Source organism: Tamandua tetradactyla, chromosome 6, assembly GCF_023851605.1.
Source record: "Tamandua tetradactyla isolate mTamTet1 chromosome 6, mTamTet1.pri, whole genome shotgun sequence".
Classification (NCBI taxonomy): domain Eukaryota; kingdom Metazoa; phylum Chordata; class Mammalia; order Pilosa; family Myrmecophagidae; genus Tamandua; species Tamandua tetradactyla.
Window position 1 is genome coordinate 123,836,925 of NC_135332.1, and position 16,610 is coordinate 123,853,534.

At 39.4% G+C, this 16,610-nt stretch overlaps 1 protein-coding gene and 1 long non-coding RNA gene across 9 annotated transcripts in view; one reads left to right on the forward strand and one right to left on the reverse strand.

The window, feature by feature from the left end:
- MRPS28 (mitochondrial ribosomal protein S28) overlaps positions 1–8,474 on the reverse strand; it is a 170,497-nt gene extending 162,023 nt beyond the window's left edge. For 4 of the 8 annotated variants that reach the window (XR_013178285.1, XR_013178286.1, XM_077167067.1 and 1 more), the window contains exon 1: positions 8,177–8,473. Coding sequence is in view for 6 of the 8 variants with exons in the window: in XM_077167067.1 (XP_077023182.1) it covers positions 8,177–8,386 (210 nt within the window). In the remaining 2 variants the exon portion in view is untranslated. Of the gene's footprint in view, positions 1–8,176 lie in introns of all 8 variants that reach the window. The other 4 variants (XM_077167063.1, XM_077167064.1, XM_077167065.1 and 1 more) reach the window with 2 other exon arrangements.
- Positions 8,475–8,499: 25 nt separating this feature from the next.
- Positions 8,500–16,610, forward strand: part of LOC143688775 (uncharacterized) — a 61,195-nt gene continuing 53,084 nt past the window's right edge. Inside the window, exons 1-2 of the long non-coding RNA XR_013178287.1 lie at positions 8,500–8,525; positions 11,835–11,898. This is a non-coding gene — a long non-coding RNA (uncharacterized LOC143688775). The remainder of the gene's footprint in view (positions 8,526–11,834; positions 11,899–16,610) is intronic.

Sequence of the window (16,610 nt, forward strand, 5' to 3'; positions counted from 1 at the left end):
AGCAAATCGTATCCAACAACACATTAAAAGAATTATACATCATGACCAAGTAGAATTCATCCCAGGTATGCAAGGATGGTTCAACAGAAGAAAATCAATTAATGTAATACACCATATCAACAAATCAAAGCAGAAAAATCACATGATCATCTCAATTGATGCAGAGAAGGCATTTGACAAGATTCAACATCCTTTCCTGTTGAAAACACTTCAAAGGATAGGAATACAAGGGAACTTCCTTAAAATGATAGAGGGAATATATGAAAAACCCACAGCTAATATCATCCTCAATGGGGAAAAATTGAAAACTTTCCCCCTAAGATCAGGAACAAGACAAGGATGTCCACTATCACCACTATTATTCAACATTGTGTTGGAAGTTCTAGCCAAAGCAATAAGACAAGAAAAAGAAATACAAGGCATCAAAATTGGAAAGGAAGAAGTAAAACTATCACTGTTTGCAGACGATATGATACTATACGTAGAAAACCCAGAAAAATCCACAACAAAACTACTAGAGCTAATAAATGAGTACAGCAAAGTAGCAGGCTACAAGATCAACATTCAAAAATCTGTAGCTTTTCTATACACTAGTAATGAACAAGCTGATTCAATCAAGAAACGAATCCCATTTACAATCGCAACTAAAAGAATAAAATACCTAGGAATCAATTTAACCAAAGAGACAAAAAACCTATATAAAGAAAACTACAAAAAACTGCTAAAAGAAATCACAGAAGACCTAAATAGATGGAAGGGCATACCGTGCTCATGGATTGGAAGACTAAATATAATTAAGATGTCAATCCTACCTAAACTGATCTACAGATTCAATGCAATACCAATCAAAATCCCAACAACTTATTTTTCAGAATTAGAAAAACCAATAAGCAAATTTATCTGGAAGGGCAGGGTGCCCCGAATTGCTAAAAACATCTTGAGGAAAAAAAACGAAGCTGGAGGTCTCACGCTGCCGGACTTTAAGGCATATTATGAAGCCACAGTGGTCAAAACAGCATGGTATTGGCATAAAGATAGATATATCGACCAATGGAATCGAATAGAGTGCTCAGATATAGACCCTCTCATCTATGGACATTTGATCTTTGATAAGGCAGTCAAGCCAACTCACCTGGGACAGAACAGTCTCTTCAATAAATGGTGCCTAGAGAACTGGATATCCATATGCAAAAGAATGAAAGAAGACCCGTATCTCACAGCTTATACAAAAGTTAACTCAAAATGGATCAAAGATCTAAACATTAGGTCTAAGACCATAAAACAGTTAGAGGAAAATGTTGGGAGATATTTTATGAAACTTACAATTGGAGGCGGTTTTATGGACCTTAAACCTAAAGCAAGAGCACTGAAGAAAGAAAGAAAGAAATGGGAGCTCCTCAAAATTAAACACTTTTGTGCATCAAAGAACTTCATCAAGAAAGTAGAAAGACAGCCTACACAATGGGGGACAATATTTGGAAACGACATATCAGATAAAGGTCTAGTATGCAGTATTTATAAAGAGATTGTTCAACTCAACAACAAAAAGACAGCCAACCCAATTACAAAATGGGAAAAAGACTTGAACAGACACCTACCAGAAGAGGAAATACAGATGGCCAAGAGGCACATGAAGAGATGCTCAATGTCCCTGGCCATTAGAGAAATGCAGATCAAAACCACAATGAGATATCATCTCACACCCACCAGAATGGCCATTATCAACAAAACAGAAAATGACAAGTGCTGGAGAGGATGCGGAGAAAGAGGCACACTTATCCACTGTTGGTGGGAATGTCAAATGGTGCAACCACTGTGGAAGGCAGTTTGGCGGTTCCTCAGAAAGCTGAATATAGAATTGCCATACGACCCAGCAATACCATTGCTAGGTATCTACTCAAAGGACTTAAGGGCAAAGACACAAACGGACATTTGCACACCAATGTTTATAGCAGTGTTATTTACAATTGCAAAGAGATAGAAACAGCCAAAATGTCCATCAACAGAATAATGGCTAAACAAACTGTGGTATATACATACGATGGAATACTATGCAGCTTTAAGACAAGATAAACTTATGAAGCATGTAATAACATGGATGGACCTAGAGAATATTATGCTGAGTGAGTCCAGCCAAATACTAAAGGACAAATACTTTATGGTCCCACTGATGTGAACGGACATTCGAGAATAAACTTGAAATATGTCATTGGTAACAGAGTCCAGCAGGAGTTAGAAACAGGGTAAGACAATGGGTAATTGAAGCTGAAGGGATACAGACTGTGCAACAGGACTAGATACAAAAACTCAAAAATGGACAGCACAATAATACCTAATTGTAAAGTAATCATGTTAAAACACTGAATGAAGCTGCATCTGAGCTATAGGGTTTTTTTTTTTTTTTTACTATTATTACTACTTTTATTTCTTTTCTCTATATTAACATTTTATATCTTTTCTGTTGTGTTGCTAGTTCCTCTAAACCGATGCAAATGTACTAAGAAACGATGATCATGCATCTATCTATGTGATGATGTTAAGAATTACAGAGTGCATATGTAGAATGGTATGATTTCTAAATGTTGTGTTAATTTCTTTTTTTTTTTCTTTCCGTTAATAAAAAAAAAAAAAAAATGCATGTTCACATTCGTAAGCATGATAGCTATCTGTACTAGAATCACTCCTGTACATAGCAAATAACTTCAAAGAGACATATTTACGATTCTGCGATTCCCAACTTCGCTCTGTGCCTTCCTTGTTCTTGCCCTATATAACCTCTTGTAACACACTGGGCAGGGCATAATGCTACTCTGAACATCCTGCAGTTTCCCAGGACCAACTTCCTAATTCCCAATGCTGTAAATTCCCTAATAAACTTACTTCTTTGCTATATGGAGTAGTCTGCTTCATTTTTCGGTCTTAAATACCCATCGAACCTTGTCAGATCTTACTCTGTACGTTTACAGCCAGGCACATAATAAACAGGAACTAAACTGAACATAGAGTTAAGGTTGCTAATCACCTGGCCTCAAAATAGGGAGAGCATCCTGGATAATTCCAGTGGACCCAATGTAATCACAAGGGTCCTTAAAAGTGGAAGAATAATCAGGGAAATGCAACTAAAAACCACAATGAGCTATCATTGCACACCTACTAGAATGACCATTATTAAACAAACCGAGAAATACAAGTGTCAGAGAAGATGTAGAGAAATAAGAACACTTATTCACTATTGGTGGGAATGTAAAATGGTACAGCCACTGTGGAAGACAGTTTAGACCTGGCAATCCCACTACTAGGTATATACACTCAGAAGTCAAAGTAGGGACACAAACCGACATTTGCACAGCAATGTTCATAGAGGCATGATTCACAATTGCCAAAACATGGAAACAACCCAAGTGGCCATCAACTGATGAATGGTTAAACAAAAGGTGGTATATACATACAATGGACTATTACTCAGCAGTAAAAAGGAATGAAGTCCTGAAGCAGGAGACAACCTGAACCTTGAGGACATTATGTTGAGTGAAATAAGTCAGACACAAAAAGACAAATATTTTATGACCTCCCTAATATGATTTAATTACAATAAGTAAATTCATAAAGTTAAAATCTAGAATATAGGTGACCAGGAGACAGAATGAAGGTAGAAAATGGGAAGCAGATACTTAATGTGTGCAGAATTTTTAACTAGGTTGAATTTACATATTTGGAGACATAGTGGTGACAGTAGCACATTATGGTGACTATAATTAAAAGCACCAATTGTGTGTGTGATTTTGGTTGAAAGGGGACGTTTAGGGTTATGTGTGTCACTAGAAGGAAAACTAGAAGATAAAACAGGGATTGTATAACAAACCCTGTGGTGGACAATGACTGATTAATATTACAAATATTCAAATGTTTGAGATTTGAGTTGCGCTGTTTCCTTTAAGGTTTGGCAGCCAACAGCTCCTTCACGGGATGCCGCCGCCAGTTACCACTGCCCTCCTCACTATGCAACGGAGAGAAAATGGAAGAAAGAAACAGAAATTTGCCAAAGAGACAGCTGGAACTTTCCAAGTTCCCGTATACATGATTATTTTTAATGACTATACATAGATTTATCTACTTGATAAATGTTCTGTAACATGTGTAAGTAAATTAATTACCTGACCTTAAAGATGCTAAAGCTGTTCAGAAATTTTTCCTTGAAGAAATACAGCTTGGTGAAGAGTTATCAGCTCATGGTGAATATGAGAAGGGTATGCACCATTTGATAAATGCAGCTGCTGTGTGTGGACAGCCACAGCAGTTATAGCAAGTATTACAGCAAACTCTTCCCCATCAGTGTTTCAGATGCTTCTGACTAAGCTCCCAACAATTAGAGAATTGTAAATGCTCAGAGCTTGGCTGAAGATGATGTGGTACAAAAAGCATATTAGCACAATAAAATCTCAATTTAAAATATGGAAACTCTAGAAGAAAATATAAGGAAACATCTTCAATACCTAGTTAGACTTTATACCCAAAGCACAACAACAAAATAAAACACTAAATAATGGGAACTCCTCAAAATCAAATGCTTCTGTGCCTCAAAGGACTCTGTCAAAAAGGTGACGAGGCAGCCAACTCAATGGGAGAAAATATTTGGAAATCACGTATCAGATAAAGGTTTGATATCCTGCATACATAAAGAAATCACACAACTCAACAAAAAAAAATAAACAACTCAATTATAAAACGGACAAAAGATATGAATAGATGTTTTTCCAAAGAGGAAATACAAATGCCTAAAAAGCACAAGAAAAGATGTTTATCTTCATCAGGTATAAGGGAACGGCATATCAAAATCACAATGAGATATCATCTCACACCTACAAGAATGGCTGCCACTAAACAAACAGGAAACAACAAGTTTGAAAAGTATGTGGAGAAATTGGAACACTTATGCACTGCTGGTAGGAATGATAATGGTACAGCCACTGTGGAAGACAGTTTGGAGGTTTTTCAGAAAACTAAATATCAAGTTGCCCTACAACCTGGCAATACCACTACTTGGTATATACACATAAGAGCTGAAAGCAGTGTCATGAACAATCATTTGTACACCGATGTTCAAAGCAGCATTGTTCACAATTGTCAAAAGATGGAAACAATCCAAGTATCCATCCACACTTAAGTGGATAAACAAAACGTGGTAAATACATACAATGGATATTACGCAGTAGTAAAAAGAAATGAGGTCCTGAAGCATATGACAACATGGATGAAACTTGAAGACATAATGCTAAGCAAAATAAGCAAGACACAAAAGGATAAATACTATATTATTTCTCTATTATGAACCCCCTGGAAAATTTTAAACTCAGTCTTAAAATGCAGAACACTGGGCACCTGGAGAAAGATAGGAGCTAAAGAACAGGGAACAGCTACCTAATATGTACAGACTAGTTAACACGGTTAAACTTAAATGTGGAAATGGACAGAGGTGACGGTAGTTCATTAAAGGGTTTGTAAGTAATAGTGCCATACTGAAGGTGACTATGATTGAAAGGGATTGTTTAGAGCCATGTACCTCATCAAGCAGCACTACAAATATAAATAAGTTCTTGCATAAACTAGTTTAAAGGTATGACACTTGTACAACAAGTCAATAATAGAGGGGTATATTGGAAAAAAAACTTATTGCATGCTAAGGTTTATTTAATGGGAAAACATCACTATTCTCCAACAAAACTGGGGGTAAATAATTGGGGGAGGCAAGAGTTAAGGGAAATTTGGGGTTTTCTTTTTGGTATGGGTGGACCTGTTATTTTTCTCTTTGGAGCAATGAAAATGGTCTAAAATTGAGAGTGATGATGACTGTACAAAGAAATGAGGATACTGTAAAACACTGTTTATTTTGGATAAAATACATGCCATATAAATATATCTCAAGAAAATCTGCAGATTCAAAATAAATAAACAGAAATACAAGTGCTAGAGAAAATGTGGAGAGAGATGTATACCTACTCAACGTTAGCAGAATGGGGCAGCCCTTCTGGAGGGTAATGTAGTGGCTCCACAGAAGGCCAAATATAAGATCACAGTATGATTAGGGAATCCCGCTACCGGGACTATACTAGAAAGAACTTTAAACAGGGACTCGAATAGACATTATTCATGATACCCAATGGAAGGAGGTGGCTAAAGAGTACATTGACTGAGATGCAGAAGGGTGATTTATTGTATACATATATGATGGAATATTGTGTGGCTACAGAAAGGAACAAAGTCAAGAGGCATGCAACAAGATGAATGAACAATGAGAACATTATGTTGAGCAAAATAAGCTAGAAACAAAAGGACAAATATTATATGGATTCTTTTAGAAAATACTTATAAGAAAACTGAGGCCTAGACTGTTAGCTCTTACAGCAATCACATTTATTTCTGAACTTTAAGTGTTATTTCTAAATTCTGAGATGCTGTGCTATGTGTATATAACCTAGTGCTTTCCTGGAACTTTGAGTACCTATGTGTAACCTGAGACCCACAGTTGGAGTTCTGCAGCTCTGAAAGGCAACACTGCTACCTACAGCGACTGTTAAAGAAGCCAAAAAAGAGATCAGTCTTCAATTAGAGATAAGAATGAAGCCGATCTGGTAGGGACTAAGGTAAATCAGAATACAGAGTAAAGGAGGATATTGACTGTATTTTAAAACATCATCTTCTGTCTGAGACCAAAGAAAGATTTCTTTTGTTCAAAACCTAAATTTCCTGTAGCATATAATCTAACTTAACCTGTCTGGCTAGGTCAGCTAAACAACCTACACGCAAAAGAACCTAGAATTGGGAATGAGATATTATAATTCTGTATAGCTTAATGGAATACCTGGATACATTCCAGCCTATACTGGGCAAATAACTAAAAAATATTGGCAAGGTCTCTTGAGGGACTGGAGAAAAAAATATGGAACTATTAAACTTTCCCACTTGGGAAATCCCTGATATTCTCTCAAACATTAGGGACTCGCAAGTTAATAGGCCAAGTAAAGGCCAAGTCCTTGATCTTGAGGCTTGCTCTTCTGAAACTTATTTCTGTAATGGAGAAGCTATGCCTACCTATCATTATCCCTAAGAGTAACTTCCAGAGAACTTCTTTTGTCGTTCAGATGCGGCCTCTCTCTCTAAGCCCAACTCTGCTAGTAAAATCATTACCCTCCCGGCTACAAGGGACATGAGATCCAGGGGTGTAAGCCTTCTTGGCAACATGAGCTATGACTCCTTGGATGAGCCTAGCCCTGGCACCATGGGATCCACAAAGATTACCTGACCAAAAGGGGGAAAGAAATGTAACAAAAAAAAGGTATCAGTGGCTAAGAGATTTCAAATAGAGTCAAGATGCTATTCTGAATGTTATTCTTATGCAAATTTCAACTAGATGTTGCTAACTGCCATAGCATGAAAGCCCCAACAAACAGTACTCCTGGAAACCCTGAAGTATACCCAGGTTCCCCGTGCCTGCCCATGCAAAACTTAAGAAAGAAAGAATACCCGGGGCTCTGTCTGAGACTATAAAAGTTTCACTCACTAAGCTTATTTTTCAGAAACCTAAAACCTGAAATCTGGTTCCTAGGCCAGATAAGCCCCGAAACCCAGAGTTACCAGTCTCTCCAAGAGTATCAACCAGCTGCATCCCCCTACCTCATAACGTCGACACCCCTTTTCAACATGAAGAAGTTAGCATGGCCGTTGCCCAAATAACCCTAAAGATTGGGGGACGGATCAAAGGAGAAGGAAAAATTGTAATAGAAAAGATAGGATTTAACAAAGGAGTATGACTTCTGAATCACCGTACTGATACTTCTTTTCAGTTTCCAGTGCTAGAACAGCTAGAAGGAAATACCTGTAATTGTGGAAATGTAACCCATAACTTATAATGGAATTTGTTCTATAAGTACTTGTTAAAATATATTTGGAAATTTTACCGTTAGCTGTACATATATTTCACAATAAAAAATGTTCAAAAATTTTAAAAAGTAGAACGAACAGAGGAAAAACACCAACCTCGCGTTCTGCTCCAAGTGACCCACGCTGGGCCGCTTCCCACCCACACTCCTCGCCACACCCCCGGCTCCAAAGTAAGGTCCCATTCCTTATGCCGGCCCCGCCCGCCGCGTCGCTGACGTCGCTCCCATGCCTCTCTCACCTGCTTAAGGTCCGCCTGGCGCTGCAGTTCCAAGTGCCTCTCCAATGCGCTCGCAAAGCCACCTGGGTGCGTTCCGTCTTGCGCGGCATCTAAATCCCCGCTCCCGGAACCACTCGCAGTGCCTGTGCCTCGACGCGGCAGCGAGAAAAGAAACACTCGCAGAAAACGGGTTTCGGCAGCCAAGGCGCGAGTCCAACGCAATGCGGCCATGACAGTTCCACAACCTCTGACCTTTGATCTTTCCGCAAGCGCACAGGTCACAGGGCGGAGTCAGGATAGTTCCGCTCCTCCCCCCAACTTCCGGCCGCGGAGCTCTGACAACCGTTGGACGTTATCTGGATGACGCGAGGTAGGCGTGTGCGGCGGGAGAAGCCGAAGGATTTTGAGTCGTTGCACCGAATCGGTGGCAGTGATCCGCTGGGTTTCATGTCAATAGCGCTTTTGGCTCTCAGGGATTTCGCCTTCCTGGGTACCGTTTGGTCCTTGTCAGGCTCTAAATTCCGATAATAAACAACACTGCTTGTTCCCTCCGCCTGGGTGTGCTCCCGGGATGGCCGAGTGGCTCGCGCCCTCATGAGTTCCTAGCATTTGCTCAAATACGAGGATCTCATTCACTCTATTTAGAATAGGAACTGCAAGCACACACTCTTTATCCTGCCCCCTTGTATTTCCCTATAACATTTAGCACTTCCTCATACGCCGTACTGCTTATTTAAAATAAGGGTGTTTAGCATCTTCTCTCCTAACCTTTGTAAACTCCACGAGGGCAGGAACTTTGCTGTTGGAATCCCCCGACGTCTGACACATAATAAGGCTCAGGAGCTATTTGTGAAAGACCGGGTCCAAATTTTTCTTTCTCCTCCTCTGCAGTCAGTGCTCTCATGAAACAAAATTTTCTGAGACTTAAAATTTTGTCACCATTAGGGAGCTACAATCTCTTCTTAGAGGGAATTAAGAAATTTAGAAAATGTGCCTAAATATGCACTACCCATAGGCTCTTCCTCTTAATCGTGATTTTTCTAATCGCTCCCCCCCATCCCAGTTTTTCCTAGAAGTTTAGGTCTGGGTAAAAGATGAATGGATAGCTGACTCTGGTATCATTAACCTGCTCCTAGTTCTTTTGCAGGGAGAAAGCAGGCATCTTTCTGGTTCATTTGCAAATAATTTAAGAGAAGGGATTTTTATTTATGACCACAGCCATTTTAATAATGCCTCTGACTACAGATTTAAAATTTTTGTGTTGCGCTTGTGTTAATGGCAAAATTAGTATACAGAACACTGGAAGGATACTGTCCTTGGAAAGGTGTGTGATTGTGTGTTTCACTTAAGATTTATTGTTACTAGCCAACTGACAGGTAATATTTAAGTAGGAGACTTGAGATATATCCTACTACCCACTAGGATTCCATTACTTTAAATACAGAAAATAAAAGCGTGGGGAGGTTTCAGAGAATTGGAACCTTTGTACATTGTTGATAAAACTGTAAAATGGTGCAGTCTCTGCAGGAAAGTTTGGTGGTTGCTCAAATTACCATATGACCCAGCAATTCTGTTCTTAGGTATATACCCAAAAAAAAATTGAAAGCAGGGATTTGGAACAGATATTTGTACACCAATGTTCATAACAGCATTATTCACAATAACCTGAAGGTGGAAACAACCCGTGTCTATCAACAAATGCAAACATGCTACAACATGGAAGAACCGTGAAAACATGATGCTGAGTAAATTAAGCTAGCCACAGAAGGACAAATATTTTTTGGTTCCATGAATATGAAATGACTTGTTTATACTCACGGGACCCACCTTCGTCAAGCTTTCCATTTTACTTGAAGATCTGAGGTTACTTTCACACTTACATTTTTTAATAAAATGCAAAATTCATCTGAATATAAGATAAAACATAAGAGTACAGTTGTCTCAACTGACTTCAAAAAATAGACTAAAGGTTACCAGGGCAGGGGTGGTAGAATGGGGAGATTTTGCTTAGTAGAGTTTCTGTTTGGGGTCACAAAAAGGTCCAGGTAATGGACGGTGGTTATAGTAGCAAAACATTCTGAATGCAATACCAGCGAAGTGTACACTTAAAATGGTTAAAATGGGAAAATTTGTTATTCATGTTAGAACTAAAAATTTTAAAAAATAGTTTTTTCCCCTTAACACTATTTACCCTGATAATAAAATCCTGCGTAAGGTACTTTTTCATTATTCTCTGTGGCTCTTGCTGCTTCCACCTCCTGTAAGGACAATGTGGTAAATTGGAAAGAGCAGTAACTGGTAACCTCAGGAACCCTTGGTTCTAATCCTGACTCTAAGGAAAGCCAATTTAATGCTGCCAAACCAACTACTAGTTCCTTGCTAAGTTTAAGGAGGTGCTTTGTATATCTCAGTATCTAAAGAACATATAGCATTACTAAGGTCCCAGCTCTAAGCTTCAGGAGGTGAATTATATCCATGTCCTGCCTCAACAAGATACATTCCTTGAGAACTGTGGCCAAGAGACATCATGAGACAAAGTAGTTTTCACTGTATATGTTAATGACTTGTTTATACTCACAGGACCCAGCTTCTTGAAGCTTTCCATTTTATTTGAAGATCTGAGGTTACTTTCACACTTACATTTTTTAATAGAATGCAAAATTCATCTGAATATAAGATAAAACATAAGAGTACATTTGTCTCAACTGACTTCAAGTCATGCCTTAGTTTTCTGCCTTTGGTTGAGCACCAGAATAGGGTTTTAGGATTTCCTACCCTCAATCCAGACATACTGTAGAGAACTGGCAAGTCAACAAGGGAGATGTCTGCAGGCTTTGTCTTCATCTGTAAAAGGACCAGCACTAACATCAATTATAATGAATATTTTAAGATCCTCATGGCAATTTAGGGATTCTGATTCTGCTCTACACCTTGAATTGTGCCTTCCTTCTTGCATTATTAAAAACATGGGCCTCATGAGATTTTATTGGTTTGTCCAGAGTTATGCCCCAATAAATCCCAGAGTAATTTGAACATTGATTAATAAGCTATTTGCAAAGTCCCCTTCAGGGAATGATGCGAAAGGGAGAAAATTCAATTTCCCCAAGTTGAATTCTTGATATTCTCACAAGCAGTGGGGACAACCAAAGCAATAGGCTGAGCCCCCAGTCTTGGGGTTTGTTTATAAGAAATTTAACCCCACAAAGGATAGGTCAAGCTTACTTAAAATTAGGCCTAAGCCAGTTGTCTGGTCAGTCAAGCAATGGTGAACCCAGGTGTAAGGGAAAGATACATTTGTAGAGTCTGTTCTGTTCAACTGATATCGCTATTGCATGACTTTGGTAAGAAACAGTTGAAATGTGCACTCGAGCTGGAAGGACTGGCTATTTCTCCAGAAGGAGGTGTACTTTGATAAAGATATCTAGGTCCCAGGAAGCTGCTCTCCATCCCTGGTCATTTCCCAGAGCACCAAACTGGACCTGGTAACATAAGCTAATTGGAATTCAACCTCTATTGTGAAAAGATATCATAAAAACTGCATGTAAGCAGATAGAGAGAGAGGAGAATCTTAGGAAAAAAAGAGAGCATCTCATCAGAATCTTATCTAGGGAAAGATGTATTTTTACTAAGGAGACTCTGAATGCTATTTCTAACATTCTTGTATATTTTTACTAATGAGACTTGGAATGCTGCTTCTGAGACTTCCCAACACTTTTCTTCAGGAGTTGATGCCATCTTCTCTGGTGATGTAACCATGCCTTATTTTTTTTTGGGGGGGGTGGTGCATGGTCTGGGAATTGAACCCGGGTCCCCCACATGAAAAATGTGCATTCTACCACTGAGCCACCCATGTACCCAACCATGCCTTATTTTTGAAAGTTCTTTTAATTACTTTCAATTACTTTCTTTTAATTTCTTTTCCAATAAAATGTTTTCATATCAAAAAAAAAAAATTAGGCCTAAGAGTCACCCCCAAGAGAACCTCTTTTGTTGCTCAGATGTGGCCTCTCTCTCCAGCCAACACAACAAGTAAACTGACCACCCTCCCCCTGTTTACGTGGGACATGACTCCCAGGGGTGTGGACCTTCCTGGGAACATGGGACAGAAATTCTAGAATGAGCTGAGACTCAGCATCAAGGGACTGAGTTCTTGACCAAAAGGGAGAAGAAAAGAGACAAAATAAAGTGTCAATGGCTAAGAGATTTCAAACAAGAGTCGAGAAGTTATCCTGGAGGTTACTCTTATGCACAAAATAGATATCACCTTGTTAGTCAAGATGTAATGGAGAGTTCCGGGCCAAGATGGCGGCTTAACAATGTGTGCATTTTAGTTCGTCCTCCAGAGCAACTATTAAATAACCAGACACAGTACACAACAGCTCCTGGGGCCACGTCAGTGACCGGACACACAATGTACCCCAATCTGGACCAGCTGGACCGGCTGCGAGCCCCCCCCAGAACCGTGAGTTTCCCAAGCCGCGGTGGCCGGCACCCCTCCCCCACAGGCTGCTTTCCAGAGGGAAAGGAAAGAGACTTTACCAGCAGCAGGGGCTGAACCCTACCAAACGCGAATGGTGGAATTAACTAACAAATTCTGACTACTAAAAATAGGACCCCAGCATAGGTGAACCTGGTCAAAGCGGAGGTTGCTCATTTTTGCCCCGGCACCAAGGGGGCAGGGCTGACAGGAAAAGGAAAAAAAATAAGGAAACAGAGGTTTTTGTGGCTATGTTTCTACAAAGGCTTGACTGCCTTTGGATAGAGCAGCAGGGCTCCTCAGGCTGCACTACCCCAGGCATCCATTTGAGGACTTGTCTGGATCCTGTGCCTTCCCCAGGGGAGGGGTGAAGCCCAACACAGGTGGAATCCCTCTTTCAAGGAATTCAGACAATAGGGCTTGGTAATTTGAAGCCATTAAAACCAGCCTACAACCTCTCCTCGGTCTCCACCATGCCCCCAGCCAAAGTTAAAGGTACTGTATCATCTTATGCTGGTGGGACCTGCAGTCAGACAAGCACCACATACTGGACAGGATAAGAAAATCAGAGTCCAGAGACTTCACAGGAAAGTCTTTCAACCTGCTGGGTCTCACCCTCAGGGAAAACTGATGCAGGTGACTCTTTCTTCCTAATAGGAGGCCAGTTTGGTCTGGGAAAATCCGGCTAGGGTCTATAATACCTAATTAGACCCTCCTAAGTGTGGGGGGAAAAGGCACCATACAAGCAGGGTAAGAAACAAGAAACTGAAAAATTCTCCTCTGTTAAACAAAACTTAAGCTAGAGGTCCAAATAAAGCTAAACTGAATGTCAAAAAACAGATAGAAAACAAATTCATCCAGCAAGAAAACCCTAGGTAAAAGAAGTGAAAGCAATCTCCAGAATAAACTAATTATATTAATTAAATGCCTCGCCAGCAAAAAATAACAAATCACACTAGGAAAACTGAAGATATGGCCCAGTCAAAGGAACAAACCAACAACTCAAATGAAATACAGGAGCTGAAACATTTAATTCAGAATATATGAACAGACGTGGAAAACCTCATCAAAAACCAAATCAGTGAATTGAGGGAGGATATAAAGAAGGCAAGGAATGAACAAAAAGAAGAAATCTAAAGTCTGAAAAAACAAATCACAGAACTTATGGAAATGAAAGGCATGGTAGAAGAGATGAAAAAAAAAAACCATGGAAACCTACAATGGTAGATTTCAAGAGACAGCACATAGGATTTCTGAACTGGAGGATGGAACATCTGACATCCGGCAAGAAAAAGAAAATATAGGGAAAAAATGGAAATATATGAGCAGGGACTCAGGGAACTGAAAGACAATAGGAAGTGCACGAATATACGTGTTGTGGGTGTCCCAGAAAGAGAAGGGAAAAGGAGGAGAAAAACTAATGGAAGAAATTATCACTGAAAATTTCCCAACTCTTATGAAAGACTTAAAATTACAGATCCAAGAAGTGCAGTGTACCCCAAAGAGAATAGATCCAAATAGACGTACTCCAGGACATTTACTAATCAGAATGTCAGAGGTCAAAGAGAAAGAGAGAATCTTGAAAGCAGCAAGAGAAAAGCAATCCATCACATACAAGGGAAGCCCCATAAGACTATGCGCAGATCTCTCAACAGAAACCATGGAGGCAAGAAGACAGTGGGATGATATATTTAAACTATTAAAAGAGAAAAACTGCCAACCAAGAATTCTATATCCAGCAAAATCGTCCTTCAAAAATGAGGGAGATATTAAAACATTTTCAGACAAAAAATCACTGAGAGAATTTGGGACCAAGAGACCAGCTCTGCAAGACATACTAAAGGGAGCACTAGAGACAGACACAAAGGCAGAAGAGAGAGGTGTGGAGAAAAGTGTAGAAGGGAAGACTATGAGTACAGGTAAAAAGAAGGAAAATTAGATAGGACATATAAAATCCAAAGGCAAAATGGTAGAGGAGGGTACTGCCTGTGCAGTAGTAACACTAAATGTTGATGGATCAAGCTCCCCAATCAGGGGACATGTACTGGCAGAATGGATTAGGGAACAGGACCCATCTGTATGCTGTCTCTACTCAAAGGACATGAGGGCAAGGACACAAACAGATATTTGCACACCAATGTTTACAGCAGCATTATTTACAATCACCAAGAGATGGAAACAGCCAAAATGTCCATCAACAGATGGGTGGCTAAACAAACTGTGGCATATACATATGATGGAATATTATGCAGCTGTAAGACAGAATAAAGTTATGAAGTATGTAACCACGTGGATGGACCTTAAGGACATTATGCTGAGTGTGATTAGCCAAAAACAAAAGGACAAATACTGTATGGTCTCACTGATAAGAGCTAACATTAGTGAATAAACTTGGAATATTTCGTTGGTGCCAGAGACCATCAGGACATAGAAATAGGGTAAGATATTGGGTAACTGGAGCTGAAGGGATACAGATTGTGCAACAGAACTGAATGTAAAAACTCAGAAATGGACAGCACAACACTGCCTAACTGTAATACAACTATGTTAAAACACTGAATGAAGCTGAATGTGAGAATGATATAGGGAGGAGGGCTGGGGGCATAAATGAAATCACAAAGAAAGATAGACAATAAAGATTGAGATGGCATAATCTAGGAATGCCTAGAGTGTATAATGATAATTACTAAATGTACAAATTAAAAATGTTTTTGCATGAGGAAGAACAAAGAATGTCATTACTGCAGGGTGCTGAAAATAGATGGTAATTAATATTGTAAAATTTCAACTTATGTGTGACTAAATAAAAAAATGTTTATTTGGTACAAAATTTATATTTTGACTAGTGGATCTCCTAATATAACTTATGTAGATAGTTGGCTGAACAACATAAGTACATGGAACCTTGGGTAGGACATTAGATTTTATTGGTTTGTCCAGAGTGATGCCCCAATGAATCCCAGAGTGATTTGATCAGTGAGCGGAAAAGTATTTGCAAAGTCTCCTTCGGCGAATGGTAAGAACAGGGGAAAATTCAACCTCCCCAAGTTGAATTATTGATATTCTCACAAGCACTGCGGACAACCAAAGCTATAGGCTGAGCCCCCAGTTTTGGGGTTTCATATTAAACTTAACCCCACAAAGGATAGGTCAAGCCTACTTAAAATTAGGCCTAAGAGTCACCCCCAGGAGAACCTCTTTTGTTGCTCAGATGTGGCCTCTCTGTCCAGCCAACACAACAAGCAATCTCACCCCCCCCAACCCCCGTCTACATGGGACATGACTCCCAGGAGTGTGGACCTTCCTGGCAATGTGGGACAGAAACCCTAGAATAATCTGAGACTCAGCATTAAGGGATTGAGAAAAACTCTAGAATGAGCTGAGACCCAGTATCAAGGGATTGAGAAAACCTTCATGACCAAAAAAAAGGGGAAGAGTGAAATGAGATGAAGTGTCAATGGCTGAGAGATTCAAAACAGAGTCGAGAGGTTATCCTGGAGGCTGTTCTTACGCATTAAGTAGATATCATGTTGTTTTCCAAGATGTAATGGAGAAGCTGGAGGGAACTGCCTGAAAATGTAGAGCTGTGTTCCAGTAGCCATGTTTCTTGATGATGATTGTATAATGATATAGCTTTCACAATGTGACTGTGTGATTGTGAAAACCTTGTGTCTGATGCTCCTTTTATCTACCTTGTCAACAGACAAGTAGTACATATGGAATAAAGATAAATAATAGGGGGAACAAATGTTAAAATAAATTCAGTTTGAAATGCTAGTGACCAGTGAAAGGGAGGGGTGAAGGGTATGTATGTAAAAATTTTTTTTTTCTGTTTTTTATTTTTCTGTTGTCTTTTTATTTTTTTCTGAATTGGTGCAAATGTTCTAGGAAATGATCATGATAACGAACATGCAATTATGTGATGATATTGTGAATTACTGATTATATATGTAGAATGGAATGAGCATATATTAAGGA